This window comes from Perissodus microlepis, chromosome 8, assembly GCF_051167445.1.
Source record: "Perissodus microlepis isolate ML-2025 ecotype Zambia chromosome 8, ASM5116744v1, whole genome shotgun sequence".
NCBI classification, from domain to species: Eukaryota; Metazoa; Chordata; class Actinopteri; order Cichliformes; family Cichlidae; genus Perissodus; species Perissodus microlepis.
The window spans coordinates 7301603-7322249 of record NC_140468.1 but is presented as its reverse complement, the minus strand read 5'-3'; the positions used below and the strand labels follow the sequence as shown (position 1 = coordinate 7322249).

At 39.9% G+C, this 20647-nt stretch overlaps 1 protein-coding gene across 6 annotated transcripts in view; it reads right to left on the bottom strand.

Annotated features, from left to right (window-relative positions):
• Window positions 1–20647, bottom strand: part of tanc2b (tetratricopeptide repeat, ankyrin repeat and coiled-coil containing 2b) — a 162655-nt gene that overhangs the window by 114646 nt on the left and 27362 nt on the right. For all 6 annotated transcript variants that reach the window (XM_084937264.1, XM_084937266.1, XM_084937267.1 and 3 more), the window contains one exon: window positions 8632–8736. In XM_084937264.1, coding sequence (XP_084793390.1) covers window positions 8632–8698 — 67 coding nt within the window. In that variant the 5' untranslated portion in view covers window positions 8699–8736. The remainder of the gene's footprint in view (window positions 1–8631; window positions 8737–20647) is intronic.

The window sequence follows — 20647 nt, the reverse complement described above, 5'->3', positions numbered from 1 at the left end:
CAGATTGTAGACATCAGACTATTTGTTCTCTGTAACCAAAGGTCAAAGCTTCTCGCAACAGCTGTGCACCGTATTGATTCACATATTCATTGTCTGCTTCACCAGCTACAGTCTGTGCTTACACAGCATGTTAATGTTCACATTTAAAGAGAATTAAGACATGCAGAGTTTAGCCAGAGAGCAGCAGAATTAAACAAAAACTAAATAAATAGAAAAATCTGCAGCTGATTAATCAGTCCAGTCATTTTTGAATGCAAAAAGTCCATTTAGCCCTTAATCAAGTGCCTTGAACATGGATTCTACATAAAGGCCACCAGATGGCGATAGCTGTGATTCCAAACTATCCATCTGGAACAGCTAGCCACAGGAAAATAGCCAATTTCCTGTGGAATCTATGGGTTAAATCACTCGTTTCAAATCCCACTAAGTTTAATTAAGTATGTTGTACAACTTGCTCATACTATCTTTCATAATGGATAATTACCCATTGGCTAACAACTTGTCATTGACAAGTCGTTAGCTAATGAGCAAGCGGTTTCAAAATTAGACTTTAGAGATTTTTTTTTTTAAACTTAGATGATTAGCAGTAGCTATGAGGACCAACTACTTGTTACAAAAGTGCTTAGCTTCATTCCTTGAGAACATTGTCATAAACAAAATGCTATTTAAAGGCAGATCAGCTGTTTTTATTTTTTTATGGCTTTTGTGTTCCAGTGTTTGTGATTTTCTGTTAATGATTAGTAGATTACTAGTAGAAGAAAAGCACTGACAACACTTAGGAGTGAGCTTAAATGTCAAATCCTCTGTATTTTTGTTGTCCACTGTTTTTCTTTAATATATATTTTAGGCTCATGCTGGACAGAGCATCGAAGGTGGAGAGAGAAAGATGAGGGAATGACTTGAAAATAAACGAAATTTTATATTTAAAAATACATTATTATGCTGTTAAAGAATCAGGGGAAGTGTCTTTTGTTTTTTAATCATTAAAAACCAACTTTCAATACATGAAAAATGCTACACGCTATATCTTTAACTATTGTAATTTTCACAAATATCACCAGAACTGAAGACAAAAACATATTACATAACCACAGAAGCCGTGACATTTCACAATCTGCTGTGAATGGGGAAAACGAAGGTCTACATACGGTATCCCTCTGCAGGTGGACCGTGTTCACACACGTTAACAGAACGTGGTTCACTGAAATCCCTCCATTCATGTTTCCCTGGGTTCATTAATACAGGAAGGAAGGGGACATTCTGCGGAGCAGTAGGTGCCAATCTGTCGCTCTGTGGAGATCAGCCAGAATCAGCTCATGTTAGGCTGCCGCTGCCCTTCCTGTCGCCTCTTACATCTACCCGATAATATTCTACATTGTGGAATGATTTATTTCTACCCAGCCAGTGCAGTCACTAATGTTTACTGGATATTCTATAGCTTGCTCTGCATGTAAGTAGCAATATATATGTAAATATGCAACATCTGCATATGCATTTATTTCCAGTGCATTTATTAGATTTCAAAATACACCAACTACTCGGCAGATAAAATCTGAATTACAGCAAACACAAAAACGTAGTAAATAATGGATGAAATGGTGATGAATGGTTCACTATCCAGTATGGATATAGCAGTTGTTTTTTTTATCAACAATATTAGATTATTTCCAAGGCTATTCCATAATATCCGATCTTATATTTGTCAAGATCTTTAAGTTTATTCACAAAAATACCAGCTAGGAGCTGCGCAAATGAACCAGAAGCTCATAAAAATTTGGTATGTATCTTTTCAACCAGGAAATCTCAATTAGGATAATTAAAGTTTATAATCAGTGGGTAGAGGAACACATGGGAACAAAATCATAGCAGCAATTAAAACCGTACCATCAATGTCACAGTTTAACTTGGCCCGAAAGCATGGTGGTTTTAGACTATTTTTTACCATATTCATGTAGAAAATTGGTGAATAAAAAGCCAACTTAGTAAGCTGTGCAATTATTGAAAACGTCTACTTTTATCATGGAGGTTTCTATTCATTCAGATTAACCATCTGCACTTATTTATAGATATTAAAAAGTGTGCACAATATAGTCTAAAATGCTTTAAACTAACCTACATGGGATATTTAAAAAAAAAGTCAAAGCTATGACAGAACGTCCGTCATTTCACAAGAATTACCCAGTGCAGGCGTGGTTTTTATCTGCTGCTAAAGACTGACAATAACTGCATTTACACCGCATTAGGCTGGGCTGTGGTGTCACTCCTTGCTTGTGCCTTAGAGCTCAAAGCATGTTTGCTGATCTGATGATCTCTAATTAGATTTCTCAACCACTGTGGAAAATGAGCCATCAATTAGAATGCTGTAATTAGGGGGACTGATTTGATTCCTGTCAAGCACCTGCTGCCTTCAGACTTGTCGAGTTAGTGGAACTGGAGGGAAACATGGCAGCATTTGTGCCATTCGTACTGTAAACAAAAAAGTGACTAAGTCTGTATCCATTTTCTAAGAAGTTAGTATTTTTTTCAATTCTCTTCAATAACAGCTTGCTTCATTTATTCTCTGTAAAGCAAAAAACAAAAAAGTATAATAATAATAGGTTGGCAAGAGTATCCGACAAGACTGTCTTCTCCAATTTACAGAGGTTAGTTAGAATCAGTCAAGCGAGATGCAGAAGCATCAATCTTGAAGGTGTCTCAGTGCAAAATGCAAATGGACAGCGCTGTGGATGCACAAACCAAAAACAGTGTACTGTACACGGACCTCTGTGGTTCAATCAAACTCCAGTGTAGTCACCTGATTAATCTGGTCTAATTGGGCCAGTATGGCAGCTGTCAATCAAATTACAATGTGGAGTACACAGGTGGATGATGGGTGTTTCCAAAGCAGATTCTGCTATGGTTCAGTTGTGTTTGTGTGAAAGCACAGCACCTCAGCTGCAAGCCTTCTCAAGGGAAAGACGGTTTTAAATTCGTAATTTAAAATTTAAACTATCATAAATTCCTATGAAAGGATCTTCTTTTGATGTAGAAACAATGTCTTGTTTTATTTACATGATACTATTTGTTAGCTATGGTTTGGTATGAGTTCTGCAATTCTGCCCGATGAGCCAAAAAATAAAAATAAGTCAGTAAAGACATGAATCAATTCTAGTTTAGCAGAGAGAAAAGAGAGTGAAAAGTAGGGGAGTAATATTTATAGATGGTCATGAGGTACATTCTGGACAAATGATGCTTATATTCAGTTGTGAATTTTAGAGAAGACAAATAGTGTAGCATAACTTTCTGCCAGACTTTGAAGTTTAATTTTCCCACGTGAATCTAGTGATGATGAAAATTCAAGGTGACACCAATAAAACCAGCCTTTCAGTGAGCTGTCAGTCCGTATGACTTCATGCTTAAAGCTCTTGGTGAGCCTGCCTGTGTGAACATGAACTAGATTACAGCTAAAAAGGGGAAAAAAATTTAATTTGCCCTTGGTTTGGACCACAATAATTGAGCCACAATGTAACCTGAGCAAAACAATGAAAATGTGTCACATTAGCTACTGTACTATGTGTTTGAAGAGGCTCTATTATCCATCCATCAATACGATTCCTTAACCACTTCTCCTGAATTGAATAAGTGGTTAAGAAATTGGATTGCTGGAGGTCTGCAGCTTATCCCAGCTGTCACAGGAGGTGAGGCGGGGTACACCCTGAACAGGTTGCTGGTCTATCACAAGGTTAAAAGCCCATCCTTGGTCCAAAGGGATCCATTATGCTTTTCCTTATTTTCTGTGATATGCACTGTTTTCAGTTACAACTTTCTAGTACTAGGTTGGACCCCCTTTTGCCCTTAGAACTTCCTTAATTCCTTCTGACATAGATTCAACAAGGTGCTGGAAACATTTCTCATAGAGGCCTTTTGAGTACAGTGAACTCACTGTCATGTTCAAGACACCAGTTTGAGGTGATTTGAGCTTTGTGATATGGCTGGAATCTAGCTATCTAGCTGGAAGCAGCAATCAAAAGATTGGACCTAAAGGGATGGACAAGATCAGCAACGATACTTGGGTAGGCTGTGATGTTCACTTGGTATTAAGAGGCCCAAACTGTGGCAATAAAATATCTACCAGCTCCACCCTGAACTGTTGATGCAAGGCAGGATGGAGCCATGCTTTTAAGTTGTTTACACCAATTTCTGATCTTATCATCCAAATATCACAAGAGAAACTGAAACTCAGACCAAAAATACAAATATGGAGCTAGAAGTGAGCATAATGGATCCATTTAGCTTTTTATATATATATTTTTTTACCATATGGCTACCATTTTCAGGTAAATATAAGATAAATATTTTGATGCAAATGTATCCAGTATTAACTGTGATAGCAGAAAGCATGTGCAACTACATTTGCCATGCCATGCTCCAGTCCATCTTCTCAACACTCATTAGTCATGCAACAGCTCCCTGTCCAGACACCCCAACCTTTTAACCCCAGTTCTCAGTTTCTAATCAGCCAGTGCCATAAACTGTAATTGCAATGTCAGGCTGTTGACTTTGTTTCAAGTGTAGACTCACTTCTCCACCCCTTCTCGATGGGGGCAAGAAGAGGAAGGCAGTCAAAATCTTACAAAACAAAAATCAAACAAACCCCTCCACATGCCTCCCTTTTGAGTTCATATGCCAGCTAGAAACTCTAAAAGGAACAACGTAAGAGGCAAAGATCACGAGGGGATATTTTCCATCTCGTTCACTTTTTGGCTTTCAAGGCGGGTGCACTTGTACATGAAACAGCCGCTGGCTACAGTAACAGTGGGCCGCTGTGTCACAAAGAAAGCCTTATATACACACAGTGTATGCAGTCTGTTCAGTGTCTTAATGAAAACCCTAGTATCTGATTTCTAAACAGTGCTGCCGCCGTAACTCCGAGACATTTGTCCTTTTTGTTTAAACAGCCTGAATCTCGGGGTGTGAGCTTATGTGTGCTCAAGTGAACATTCGCTTCAGATCTTGAATGGCATCTGATTAACCGCAGAGAGGTTGGACCGAGAAGAATGAGCTGGAAAACTGATTCAACCATTTATGTGATAGTGTCTGAGGACAAAACAGGCAAACACAATGTTGTTTCCCTGACAGATAATGCCCCATTCCCCGAGTGTATCACGATATAGATTTGTGAAATTCAGCCTCATCGCAATCAGAGCAGCTTATCTGTGTTATTCAATTTAAAAACTGCCATTCATCAGCTTAATAACTTGGGGCTCAAACTATTTCTGCAGTGAAGATCAAGGGACAGTGGGCTCATGTGTTGCCTTCAGATTAACGGGTCTATTCCCCCTTCGGAGCTCTGGCATTCCTGAAGATAGACGCCGCGTTGAAACCGTATCAAACACAGAGGACGAGCATCTTATTTCACAATCTTCCATCTGAAACGAGACTAATTTCAGCAGGAAGCGCATCCACACAATACAAGTTTTAAGCGCTCCCTGTCTGTCGTAGGCAGATAAGGGTGTTACCACCTCTCCTTATGTCCTTGAAAGTTATGTAGCAGCTTAAAACATTTAAATTATGTGTTAAAATAAATTATTCAAGCAGCAGCGTGTGCATACGTGCTATAAAATGTAGGAAGTTTCAGAGTACAGATGTTGCCGTTGAAGAGACTATACGAAGTGCACTGCACTGCATTGCTGGGAGGAGAAGATTCCCTGCAAAGTGAGAGCCACTGATATCAAAACACTGGAGGGTACTTCAGTGATGCACAGCTGCTTGATCTCCTCTCAACCTAACACATAAACACACGGAAAGCAAAGCAGAGAGGAGGTATGTTTTTCAACTACTTGAACCTTGAAGCCTTGCGGAGAAGAAAATTGATAGCCACTTTGACATCATCCATTAGTTTGTCCTTTTTTGAGACCCCACTTTTGGCATTTTGGTTGTCGTCATCTTGGTTTTCTGAAACCAGATGCAAAAAGTGAGAGGTTGATTTGACAGACTAACTGAAGACACCGTGTTCATAAGTTAGCAACTTATCAAAGAAAGCTTGGACCCACTACATGGCTTATTTTCTTCCTTTGCAAGGCGAACTTCATGTTGTATTCACTGTGACTTGAAACTATTGACTGAAACTATGTACTTATCAGAAGCATCTGCTGAGGTCAGAGGTCAAATGAGCCTAATGATAGCTTCAGAAAAACTGGGGACTTCACTTTTCAGACTACAAAGTCAAATCAGTTTTTCTTTTTATATACAACATATGGAAAGGCTTCCCAATACGAATCACTGAATCAGCAGGTACAAAAGTCACAATAGTCAAAGCTATCCCAAGCTATGACAGTTAGAATTATTAAGTGTTGCACAAAGACTCCTGCACTTTATTTATGACATGAATTAAAACCACATTTGGTGTTTATACTTTTTACCGTATGTAAACTGTTTACCATGAGTGTAAGATTACAGCCATTGCTTATATGACACTTCTCTTTGTGTATATATATTTATTTGGCAAATTGTTAATGACAGTGTGTGGGAGTCTGTTTGCAATGCTGGATATGTTTGACCCTTTTATAAGCACTTGTCTTATGAAACAATTAGAGGATGTGCTTTTTGAAAAGAAAAAAAATTCTTCTTCTTCTTTCAAATTTAGAGTCTGGGATCCAAAGAAGTGTTCTCGCCATGGCAACTAATGCAAATGTCTACAGGATAGCAGACAAAATACTCATGACCTTTGAGAATCAAATTTAAGACTTTTTAATGCCTCATAAGACTCCTCAAGACCCAGAGATGCCCTGTGCACGATACAAACACCCCCACCATGCATTATACAGCAATGCTGATGCATGACAATAGCAAAATAGAAAAATCACAACTTCCTGCAAATTACGCAAACTACTAAAAGTGGGTGAGAAGTGGGAGGCTCTGCAGGAAGTGATGCACTTGGCCCAGAAGTAACACTGTGTCAGTTTTACAGCTCTGACAGTACAGCACAGGAAACAATCTTTACACACAAGGGTTTTTATTCGTTGGATGAAGGATAGCACACACCTGTTGTTAAACAACCTCCCCAGCGACAAAACAATGGTGAAACCTACACTTTCAAAAAACCAAACAAAAAGTATAAAGGGCAACTCAACTGGTGCCAAGAGAGCCGACTGAGTTCAAGGTTGAAGCAACATATTATGGCTGTGCAAAGCTAAACAACCGAGGCCAGCTCAGAAATCCCCTGTTGTGAATGTATAATAGAAACAAAGCTCTTCACGGTGCAGCACGGCATGACCAAAAGCACGCTTCAACTGACGGCAGGAGGTTAAGCTATTCGAGGAGCAAAAGAACACTGCTGTGGTTTGTATGAACACTGCTGTGCAAAACTCTTGATCTCTTGAATGTTAGATGCATCAATTGTTATACATTAATCCAATACTATCAGACGGGTAAATTATCAGTCCAAAACTGGCAAAGGATTCCCAACATAGAGTCATAAACAAGTGGAACAAGGCAGAGTTCAGCAACAGATGGTAAGAACCCCACAAAGCCCTGGGCCTGCTTTCACAAAGACAGTTTAAACTGGTATGAAGGATTAGCTCTTGATCTACCGCAAGGCTAACTTAGCCTGAACAAGTGACACCTACACTGACCAGTAACCCCCCCCCCCAAAAAAAAAACATGACTCATAAATTGTGTTGCTAAGAAAAATAAATACTGAGAACACGACTTTATTATGAAGCCCAGATTATAGTATTTATTAAAGAGTAAAGCAAAATTCATGGTACTGTGTTTATGTCCATTTATGGAGGAAGAAGGCTGTGGAGTGACACTGGAATTCACCACGAAGGAGATGAAGCAGTATGAGAACTAAGACAGTACCTGCAGTGGATAGTTTTTGTTGCTATAAATGATGGCACCAATTTATTTGTGAAGTCCTGTTTCGAAGTTTCCAGATGAGAATTTTCACCATGTTTGACAACAGCATGACAAGAATGGGTGGGACTGCACTCCTAAATGACCAATATCCTCCAAATACCTCCTTTTGATATGATGCAAAATGAGCGAGCAAGCCTATAAAACTCAGCAGGAAGGTATTTACAGAGATTGCTCTTGTCCCATTGACTTCTACAGGACTGAAGTATATTTGCAACCACCTGCCCACATTCAAAGTAACACAGCTTTAAGGCTTTTCCATGTTAGCTTCACTTTTCAGACCTTGCTGGTAGCATCCTGTAAGCTGCAACATTAAATCATTAGCCACCTATCTACTGCTCTAACAGAAAGCAGGACATTTCTTTCTAATCACTTATGACACCTTGGTACCATTTTTCAGTATCTGTGTTTCTCCTCTTATTTTATTCAAACATTTTCTGCTAACCAGAATTCAGAGGATAAAGTGCTTTTTCTAAAGGATTCATTCAGAGGTCATGAAGTCTGATCACTCACTACCTTAAAAACTCTGTTCCCAAACAACTGATTTGAATGGTGGTCACGTCATACATTTATTTAATTAAGAATTCTAATCACTAAAATTGAATGACAGTTTCATCCTCTGAGCTCGCATGTGTTCGCTTCCTAAAAATACACAGACAGAGCTAGCCAACACCTTCTGTGTGTTGACAGGCAGATGCGTCATTGTTTGTGGCTGGCATCACAAGACAAACTCACCACTGCTGCGACTCTTACGATTTGCCTTCCCCCCCGTCAGCAGCATCTTCAAGCTGTTTCTAAACATGACTGCAGCAGATGCCCTGGACTCGACTACAGAAGAATCTGTTGGAGAAAGAAAAGACAGAAGATAAATATTAATATTTCCAAGGGCACTTCAAGCACCACCAGCTGTATTCCGTAAGATACAACTGATGTTTAGGTTTGCTTAGGAGAATCTTATTTGACAGACAGTCAGAGAGTGACATGTAACAAGTGCTCTATTTGACCAGAATTTAAAAGAGGGGCTGAAAATTTGGAGCATTTGCAACTACGACTAACAGGATCTGACTTTTTTTTTTTTTTTTTTAAGGGCTTGAAACAGTTAAAAACATTATCATGGCTATCAAAGCAGAACCACAGAGCTACATTCTCAAAGCAGGAGAGAATAAAGAACCTTCAAAAACGTTAATGGGGATTAATGAGAGAAGATTGAAGCTGGGGAAATCCCATTCATGTATACCCAATCTTATCCATGTCATCAAGTGCTAGATCAAATGCTTCAAAGCAATTAGGGAAGAATAGAAGGAAGTACCACGGGTTTCACTATACTTCCTAAAAAGCGAAAAAATGCTTTTATTGTTTTTCATTCATAAACTATGGACAACATGACTATGAGATAAAGCCTGCAGAGTGAGACGTGGCTAGAGGGAAGCAACCAAAAAAAAAAAAAAGACAAGCCTTAAGGTTTACAGTATTTTGTAGGACAGGAACATTAATAAAGATCAAGTGTATATATATATATATATATATGGGTACAGTACTTAAGATTACAGATGGTGGAAATTATGTATTAAAAAGACTGTCCTTGCATAAATAACAGCCTCATAAGCCACATGTGCAAACTTCAAACTTCATTAAGCCTTCATAGAAAGTAAGTACGACATGAAAAACTGAAGTTATTTATACACTTGTCTTATAGCTTGTGTTACAGGCCACTTATAAAAGCACTTCTACACCTCTTCACCACCGACCCTTCCAATTTCAAACCAAAAGTTATGGTTCCTTTTACTAATGAACCCTCTATGAACAACAACAACAAAAATAGGTAAAAATATCTTTCAGATGTACCGGTTCCATTCTGAGAGACAAAGGACCATTAGGGTTGGTCAAGTTGGAGGATTTCTTGGTATTTCAGATGATGAAAGATGAGGACATCTGTATTAAACCATAACATTCATTCATTTTAAAACTACAGCTTGCTCTAGCCAACTAATCCCCCACCCCCTACACCTCCTTCACGGGCTCACGTATCTCTGCTGTGAGTCCTGATAGTAAAAAGCATGGCAGCAGATGTTCTCTATTAGATGGGAGTGACTCAGCAAAGCCCCACAGACAGGCTCCAGCTGAGAAGCCGGCTTTCGACCCAAACAACAACAAAAAAAAAAAAAAAGAAAGAAAAAAATACCTCAAAGACGAGGACATGGAAAAGCTCTCAAAGAGCCCTCCTTCTCCTTCCCCCAGTGCTGCTTAAGCAATGTTTTTCACAATCCCCCAATGACCTTGAGAGGAGGTCTAAATGTTTCCAGAATCATAATACTGCTAACAAATATAAGGAACACTGGGGAAACAACAAAGATTGCAAGGCAACACACAACAGAGTAGTTTAAAAAGTATGAAACGACGACGATGTTGAGTCCCACAGCAAACCCAGATTTCGATTATTTCACTTTGATTTTGTCAAATGTACCAGACTGGCTTTCTGTAGTCTGAAGCTGTATGTCTCAACAAGATTGAAAACTGAATGACGCCGTGGCAGGTGCCAATTTTGAGTTTAGCTCAAGTGCAGAGGGGGGGAAAAAGAAAATAGACTGAAAAAGAAGTTGATCTAAACAACTGGAGGGAGCTGCCAGAATCAGACCATGCCCAACTTCAAATCACTTTAGATGGCTCCAGCTGGGTTTGTTTACTGTTTCAAATACCATAAGTGGTGACTGTCTAATCATTTTTCAGCACTCGGACTTTTTCTATATGTGCGATTATTATTTTTGTCCCTCGGACACCTTCTGAGCGAGTTTGGCTGGGTTTGCTCGCAGATGACTAAATAAATGAGTGTCTTTCTTGCCAATAAGTGGGTACCAAAAGAAGTCCAGATATCAGCTGCAGTGACAGAGGAGCCTGATGTCTGATAAGATTGTGATCGTTACACCTAGCAGGGGGATAGATAAAAAGCTTTAGTCACATCAAAAGCAGCCGTGTTGGTTCAAGGTGACTGAGGAGAGATACGTAATATAAATAGCTACATTTTAGTTTACCTGAATGAATAATCCAGGTTTCTACAATCCACACCTATTTAAATCATCAACAACAAGTAGAACTTGCACATTATTTATCCTATTACACTTTGAAATCTGACTCATTTCCCAGGAAATGCAAATGAGAAGACAGTTTAAATAAACAAACCAGCAACAAGGAGTGATTTTTATCATGCAGAACCATGCAAACTTCCCCTGTGGTCATTAGCATAAATCACATGCTCTCAAGAGATGTACAGAGAGCGGTAAGGTGGCCACAAGTCAGATCTATAGGGATGCACGATCATTTTTAGCTTGTGCAGGGTCATCTAAGCAACTCTCTTCATTAACAATTACTCAAACGCAGCATAAAATATGAGCGGTGTTTAAACTGGCTCAATGTTTAGCTGTAAATAAGAGCCACATGTTAGAAGTCACAAGCGCTCTGACTGAAACAGACTGATCAAAACAAGATGCAAAGACGTGGATTCATTTACCCTGTATGTTGCCAAAGTGTTGCTGATTTCATATGAAAGCTAAAGCCTGCTTGAATGATGTCATTTGCAAATTAAATTATCCATGATATCATCGAGTCATATTTGCATTCTGCTTAATCTCACATCTGTTATCTCCTACTCTGCGCTCATATATACTGCAGTTGAATGCAATCAGACAAAAATATACTTGGCCAAACGTGGCCCTCATCAGCAGAAACGTCTACATCATTTCTAGCCTACTGCTCTTCACAGCTTAAATGCCGACTGTATAACCCCACCATTTGATATAAACAGCATACACAGGTTAGAGATAAGTGTTATATGACTTCAGTAATATTTACATGTATAATTATCACTCAGCGAGAAGGTTAGTTCACATGTACACCTCATTTGCGTCAATATCAGCTGCCACTCGGTCAACTGAATGAGCTGCCTAGTGTGGAAAAGCAAGACCTCACAGCCACTGGGCAAAACTTGGATCTCTCTTCCCCAAAAAGTACCAAAAGTTTGACCTAAAACTCTCTTTTTTTCCCCACCAATTAGGATAAAAATGGGTAAATAAAGTTGGCAATAGTGAGGAGAACTTTCAGGACTTTCTGCAGATCCTCAAATAAGCATCTTTCTTGCCAGTACCAACATGCGTAGAGAAATCTAGATATCACCTGCAGTGACAGAGGATCTTGATGTCTGATAATATTGTGCAATAACACAGCTGACAGCAGTTACCACTCCAGTCGTCTCCCCAGTCAATCACAGAGTCAGTAAATATCTGTATCCTCTGCCCAGGGTGTGATCGAGGCCAACAAAATGTGATTCATGACATTTTTAATATTTTATCTTTTTTGTATACTTGGATCTGCCACTGCTCATAAAAACAGCCTCTTACTGTTGATAAATGCAAATACATCCGACCTCATTTACCAAGCATGAAGTGTCTCCCAGTCAGTATGTGACAAGTTCCTCGGAATAAATAATAAGCCATAAAATGAATGATTCAAGGAAAGGCCGACTTAGCCTCCTTTTTATTTTTGCCCAGATGATGCATTTGCTCACTTCTCATGAGCTTGGTATTACCACCTGATGTGGTTATATGGATAACTGACTAACTGCAAGTTAGCAGATGCTACAGGCAAATGTATCCTCAAAGAATTTAACATGTTTAACACTATTTGTAATAATTATACAGTGCTGTGAAAAGTTTTTCCTGATTTCTTTCTCTCTTTTTTGCATATTTGTCACATTTACATGTTTCAAATCAAAGAAATTAGAGTAAATACAAAATACTGTTTTTAATAATGATTTTAATTATTAAGGGAAAAAAAGCCAAACCTACTTGATCTTATGCGAAAAAGTAAAGTAAACATAATAACTGGTTGTGCCACCCTTGGGAACAAGATGGAAGAATTTTGGTCGACTATCTTTTGCAGAATTGTTTTAATGAGCCACATTAGAGGGCTGTCAAGCCCGATTAGCCCGTTCAAGGTCACGCTAAAGCATCTAAATCTGAGTAAAGTCCACACTTTGACTAGGTCAATCCAAAACCTTTGTTTTGTTTGTTGTTTTAACTTTAGCCATTCAGAGGTGGGCTTGCTGGTGTGTTTCCAATCATAACTCAAGCGAGGTTGAGCTTCAAGGTAGGACATTTCCCTTTAAGATTTACAGAGCAGAATTCATGGTTTCATTAATTACAGCGAGTCGTCCACGTCCTGAAGCAGCAAAGCAGCCCCAGACCATAACACTACCACCACCATGTTTGGCTGTCATTATGATATTCTTTTTATGAAATGCGGTGTTACTTTTACACCAGATGTAATTGGACTTTTCAGTCTACAGAATATTTAATAATAGTATAATAGTCTTGTGAATCACCAAGTTATTTGTTTTGGTAAACGTGAGATGAGCCTTTGTGATTTTTTTGGTGAACAGTGGTTTTCACTTTGAAGCACTTTCATGGATACAATTATTTCCCAGCCTATTTCTTACTGAATCACACTTACATTAACTGAGGTAAATGAAACTTGCGGTTCTTTAAATGATGTTCTGGGTTCTTTTGTGACCTCCTGGATGAGTCGTTCATTTTGGTAGGTTGGTCATTCTTGGGAACATTCACGACTGTTTCTGTTTTTCCTCATTTGTGGATAATGGCTCTCACCATGGTTTGCTTGAGTCCCAAAAGCTTTATAGCCCTTTGTAGTCTCAGTGACTTTGTTTCTAATCTACTCTTGAGTTTCTTTAGATTGTACCATGATGTGTTACTTTTGAGATCTTTTAGTCTGCTTCGATTCATCAGACAAGTTCCATTTAAGTGATTCCTGGATTCAACAGGTCTGGCAGTGCTCCTGCCAGAGTGTGGCTAATTAAATTGAACTGCCTGTTTATACACAGTTAATTCATCATTTATCATGTAACAACGGGTGCAATCATCTTTTCCACATAGGGCGAAATTATATGCTTACAAACAGCTCTGGAATTTCTATTAATTTCACATATTTTATCAGTTAATAATGGAGTCTGTGGGTCTAACAGTCAATGCTGATACAAATCTCTTTGCCTTCTTTTAGCAGTTTGTCCCTTCTTCAAAGAATCTCATGACGCCATATCATTTTTCTCCCAACTTTATTCATCTCACCTCTGCAAGCTCCATGACTGTTAAACTACTGAATGACTACATAACTTACAGCTTTCCTCAGCTGTGGGAAAGAACTTGTTAAAAGGCACCTTAATCACAGCAATCACTGCAGCTGCTTTACAGTGACACAAGTGATCCTTACACCTACCAGAGGGATAGATGAAAAGCATTAGTCACGTCAAAAGCAGCACTGTTGGTTCAAGGTGACTGAGCAGTGACACATACCACCGATAGCTACATCTTAGTGTGGGCTGACTGGAATAATCCAGATTTTTACAGTCCAGTCTTACTTAAAAAAAGCTCTTTTCACACTGTTAATTACCATCAACAAAGAGATGTATATATTTCTCTTAGATGCGCTGAGATCTGACTCATTCACTAGGAGATGTCGTCGAGAAGACACTGTTTGCTAGTCTAAATAGACCATACAGCACTGAGGAGTGTGTGTTTTTCTTTGTCATGTAGAACCATGCAAGCCCTTCCCTCAGAATAGAAACCACTCATTGGTATGAATCACATGCTCCCGCATGACAAGATGTAGACAGTGATAAGAGAGTGTAAGGTGCCAGCAGGTCAGATCTATTGGCATGCACCCATATCTCTACAGATATAAGAGGGCCTGCACAGGGGCTTCAATGCTAGTATTCATGCAACTCACCACTACTTCACCTCAGCATAAAATATGAGCAGGGAACAGCTTATTATGTCTGGTTCAGCTAGCTTACAGGCCAGAAGGCATTCTGTGATTATAATGCTAAATCAGAATCTCAAAAAGCCATGACTCAGTAAGTATACTGGAGCTTTATGTCAGCTGCTCACAATGCAGCAGGGATGAAATACAGAGGGCTTTACAGTCTAGCCTTGAAATGTGTTTCCATATGTATAACTGGGAGGTAACCAGGCAAAACTATAGCACTCTACAAACTGCCAAAGGAGAAAATAGGGAGAGATATTGCTGTCTGTATCTAGAGGAGGCAATCAATGTTTGGAATCTTAGAAGACAGCATACTGAGTAGGCAACCGAGCACACACACACACACACACACACACACACACACACACACACACACACACACACACACACACACACACACACACACACACACACACACACACACACACACACACACACGCGGGTTGCCAAACAGAGACGAGCGCACACGGACAAAAATGTACCCATATACACAGCTGAAGCAACGTTTCATCTGAGGGTGTAAGCATACACATCTCTCATTCCCACTCTCTCTGACCCTGTGTACCGGCCTTTGTGAAGGGAAGCCAAGAAGCAGCATGCTTTCACAGATAATGTGCGTAAGCGGATGCAGCCCATCTCAGGATCCTCCACAGCTCAGGCGTAATGCTCCTCCTGTGCGTTAAAAACCACTTAAAGGCACATTCACCGTGCCTGCACAACGAGCCACTTTCATCTGCTCCGGTCACCACGAGCAGCACACTTGTTTGTTCTGATTAAATATAAAATACAGGCACGGAGGAGTCCATTTGGAAGCAGGAATATCAAAGGCTGGATTGGGCCTCTACAGAGCAGGTCTCTAATGTGCCTTTTGAGCCAGGCAGGTAAAGTGGGCACCACATTACCGGCCTAATTATTTAAATATGTAGGTTTATCTATAAGCCTAGCTTGAGGAATTACTTGGTCATGGCATAATCTTGAGAAACCAGAGTTATTATTATTAGAGGATTAACTTGGGCCCCTCATAAAGCAACTTTCCTGTGGAATGGATTACATTTTTAATCACCAATGCCATCTAAATTTTTTAAACATAAAAGAAATCCTACTAGCAGCAGGTGCAGACGTTCCTCTGAGCCTGAGAACCGCCGTGACCCTCCATTAATTACAAAGCCTATTTATAATCAATAAAGTATCCTTTAATGGGGCCGGTGATGGCGAAGGCCAGCATTGCAGGGCATCCAATAGGATTTATCTCTTGTTACCGTGGCCTTCAAATTAAAACTCATTGAAGAGGAAGCAACACAGACACAATCATAGAATTAGTGAGGACACTTGTTTCCTGGGGGAGAGCTCTTACTGTGATTACCTGTAACACAGACGTTACATCAGACGCAGAGCAGAGGGAGGATTTCAACTGAAATGGATGGAAATTGTGTCGTTTAAAAAAAAAAAGCACAGGTTTTTGGTGCTACCCAATCGGACTAAATCTTTCAGATATGCGAACGAGCGGAAAATTTTAGGGTAAAATCCAATTTTCTTCTTAAACGTATAATAAGACTTGTCCTAAATATAGGTAATTAGGAGTCATCCGTGAAAGAAATACGACTCAATTTTGCTCTGCCAAGAGGAGAAAATAGTTTAGTGGACAAAGCACAGTGAAGAAAACAGCCTGAGAATGACAAACAGCGACCGCTCCGAGGACCTCAGCTTCAAGCAATTATAGTACAATCCGGAGTTCTGACTGGGAAACACAAATGTGACCCTAATCAAACAAAGACAAGCTTCAGAGAAAACATGCATTCAGAATATTTATCCTATGAAAGCTGTACAATCGAAGCTGAGTCACCCACAATCGACTGGGTTCTTCCGCTTTATCTTTTGCTCTCAAGGTCCACGGAGAAGAAGTAAGGTGAAGATGGTGGCACCCAGCAGATGGACTTGTTCATTAAAACAGGAGAGAAAACATTCACACACAAAAAAAAGGAATGAAGCTACTCAGGCTGAAAACTCGTTTAGTCAGACCCTCCTCCCTTATCTCGCCAGCAGTAGACGCCCTGCAGGACCAGACAGGGATAAATCATCCTCCCATCTCCAGTTTGAGGATGGCCAGGGGAGTAGAGATTCATAAATCACGCTGATATCAATAAGGGGAAGTGTCAGAGCCCAGCACACAAGGTGAGAGTTCCACAAGGCAATGCAGAAACCACTTAAGGTTGCTGGTAACGAAGTTTCACTCCTGCCCAGCGATAGATTATTTATTAATCTAGATTAATGCCCTCGCACTCAATGCTTTAGGGGAAGGTGGTGATATCTGTATCAAAATGCACCACAGAAGCTTTGATCAGTCACGGATGAGACGGTTATGAAGCCTGTTGTGGACAATGTGAAGTCTGAAAGCTTCTCATCTAACAGCGTCAGAAGTGTATCAAGTTGAAAGCCATTTACTCTTACAAGTGAACAATGATCTAAAAGTAAAACCATTTAAACTACCGGATACTTCACAAAATGACAAATTTAGTGTAATCGTCAAGTGGCAGTCTTCAGCACCAATGAATAAGCTGAGGCTGCCTCCAATAGCGAGTCAATCCCCATAGATGCTTATGTTAAAACCCTCTGCGCTAAAAAAAAAAAAAGCCTGGTCATTCCCTCCTTTGTGACAACTGTACAGGTGAACTTGGTGCCCACGATAAGTCATTAAGCTTCCCAGCTACTGTTGCAAAATAGTTACAAGGTTCCAGTTGAAACTGGATTAAAAAGAAAAAAAAAGTTGAAGAGCCTCCTTTGTGAATGAAATATAAAACTTTTAAAAGACCCTTAAAGCTTTTTATAAGAGAACTAAACTGAGTGCTTTTTGAAGGCTTTAAGACTTACAGATACTCAGTGATCTACTCTCCACTAGCAAATTACATGACTGTACTCTGGCCAGTGGCTTCAACCCGTTATACAAGTGGAGCAACAATATTTGGCTCCAATTTCAGCTCATTTGAATGGAGATATTTGCATATTAGAGACATTTCTCTCTTCTCCACCTACTGGGTCCCAGTAGGTCCACCCCTCTGCCCCCGATCCATCCATCAGCATGCAAGTATGCAACAGAAAAAGCCCTGAATGTTTAGAATTTGGATCAATGTGTGAATGTGTGAATGTGGCTTGTAGCGTGAAGTGCTTTGAGTAGTCATGCGCAGTCCATTTTACCATTTACACAGCCCACATATAGCCATGTGAGTTATCATGTGCTTTGGTTGTGTCATGTCCCGCCGGGGAAACAGAAGTCCTCACGCAGGCCAACTGTCACACAGTTTCGTTACCAAACCTATGCTCATTTGAAACCAGCTAAAGCCTCTTTTGCTCTCTTGTTCAAATCCATTCAAAAGGAAGCGACTGAAATAGCTTGTCAACCTTTATCAGAGTCAAAGAGAGCCACATGAAGGAGAACATAATCCAATGCTTTTTATTTTCCCGTTTGTTTTAGAAGGTGTTTGGGCAAGATCAAATAATGGGATGAAATACTGTTAGCTCTGTAGGCAGGTGTGGAAAATTCCCCTAGCCACGCCGAGGACAGAAATAAATCACAGACCCTATTTATTCTCTCGGAGCTGCAGTTTTTTAAAGTTCACTTGCATGCCTTCTTTGTAATCTCTTTAACAGGTGGACAGTGCAGAAGTAGGTATTTGTCAGTGATAAATGAAAAAGCATTTTTCTCGGCAGACATCAAAGTGACAGCAGCAGAGCTCTGATTTTAAAAGGTTGTGAAGGCGCTACTTAATGCTACCTCGCTTCTCTGTGGTCGCTCCTGTGAACAATAACAGAAAACTGAGTGGCTGAGCAGCAGTGTGACCAGACCTTTGCAGAGAGCAGGTAGAAAGGAAGCGATGATGGAGGAGGAATGAGCTTCGTGGGATTTTCCTAATTGTGATGCTAAGGGTAATGGGACTACTCTGATGCAAAGACTTAGGCAAGCTAATAAGGTTAAATACATAAGCGTGCATTCTTAAATCTTTGCCATTTCTGCTGCAAATGACACTAGATGATGCTAAAAGGTCAAAGACGGAGTTAAATATGGTATTTGCCTGGAGAGACAGATTAATGGTGGTTAAATGAGACAGTTCAATTAATCCCACTGACTGCAGCTTCCAGTCCTCCCTCCTCTTCTCTTCTTCATCCTGTCTCTTCATTCAGAAACCTCACTGCTACACCTGCTGGCCATTTCGGAGTGCTGCTACTGCAACACATGCATTGAAATGACTGAGCATGGGTGACAGGAGATGTATTAATGAAATGAAACATCTAAACCTAATCTAAATAATAGGCTTTCATCTTTGTTCCTGACATATGACACTGATGTGTCAATCATCTATCTTGTAGAATGCACAGGAGATTTTGGTTTTGCATAAATCCATTTGTATGCCCGTGGCTCCTTAATCATGCTCAAACAAACACACCGGAGCTTCGGGAAGAAGAATGTTTCGATGTTTGACAGGCAGCTTAAAGGAGCAAATAGAGTCGTGACATGAGGACAGAAGGTCATTCTGCAGACAGCCGCTAAAGGCAGGTAATCAACATTGGCAGAAGTGCACATTTGCATTAAGATGGAAGCGTTTAAAACTCAGTCGGTGTCTCTGCTCTGTGCAGGCGCTCAAATTAAATTGTAAGAATTAAATCGGCTGAGTGCTGTACCGTCTCCGGTTCGCATTCATTCCTCATCTCCCTGTTAATCATGGCTTGGATTTACATCAGGCTAGGATCTTCTTGGTGCTCCAAGTGACATTTGAAAGATGGAGCCATTGATGTAATTACACTCCATGCAGCAACAGCACAACAGATTAAGTAAATGTTGATTTTTGTGAAGGCAGTTATATAAAACGGACTGTATTGTGTATAAAAAGCATTCATCCCTGACATTTCATGTTTTTCAAAACAAAAATCACAGTAAAGGCTTCATTTTACACCAATTAACAGCTACAAGTTTCACTGTGCCAACTGGTTTGTACTAATAATTAAGTAGGCTGAGCTTGTTTGATATTATGACTAAAATACACACAAAAAAAGTGCACTTACTGAAAAAGGCCCTTAAGGTAGTTGCTGTTTTATAACCTATGCCAAGGTCCTTCCATTAAATATATTCCCAGTGACTCAGTGTTGTAAAAGAAAACAAAACCTTACCAAAGAAGTGTGAATACTCTTTTAAAGGCCTTTTAAATGAAAGCACAAAATGGCTAGGATAACTTCTAATAACATTCCCACACATCGCGTCCTGGCTCAGCTGTCACATGATTCCAGTGCCAGCCCGAAGCTGGTTTCACACGGAATTAAGTAACCCTGCTTCCCTCTGCGCTGTCAGCTCCTTCTGCCTGACATGAGCAGGCTTCAAATGATACCCAAATGTGTTGATTTGGCCACTTCAAGGGAAGCGCTAAACAACCGAGTACGACTCCTATTTCAAGTTTATGTGTGCATCCAAATTAAATTCATTTTCCTAAAAAGCTTGACAACATGTCACTTAGCCGGAGGCCTTGTAGTAACTTTGTATCACTGCGTACCAGAGCCAGATAGTGTTGGATTTCCTTGCCTTAGGCTGTTGTGTATGAAGTGCGGCTTACTGGTTGATAGGCTTAGCATGGTTCCTAAGTGGAGTAAAGGCACGAGGGGGCTTACTGGCTTCCTTCATGAATCCACAGAGTTACAAAGGTCTTCATCTGAAAAAAACTTTGGTCTTATCTAAAGCTGCTGTGTTTCTTCTCTATTCACTTCAAAGTGAACCCTTGGACACACACAGAGATGACTGAGGCTGAAATGCACTGCAGACAACACATTAAAGCCGTATATTTTAAGCAGTCTCATATATCTCTATATCTCTATCTCTATCTCTATATCTATATATACACATCTTTATATATACATATCTCTATCTATCTATCTGCTGTGG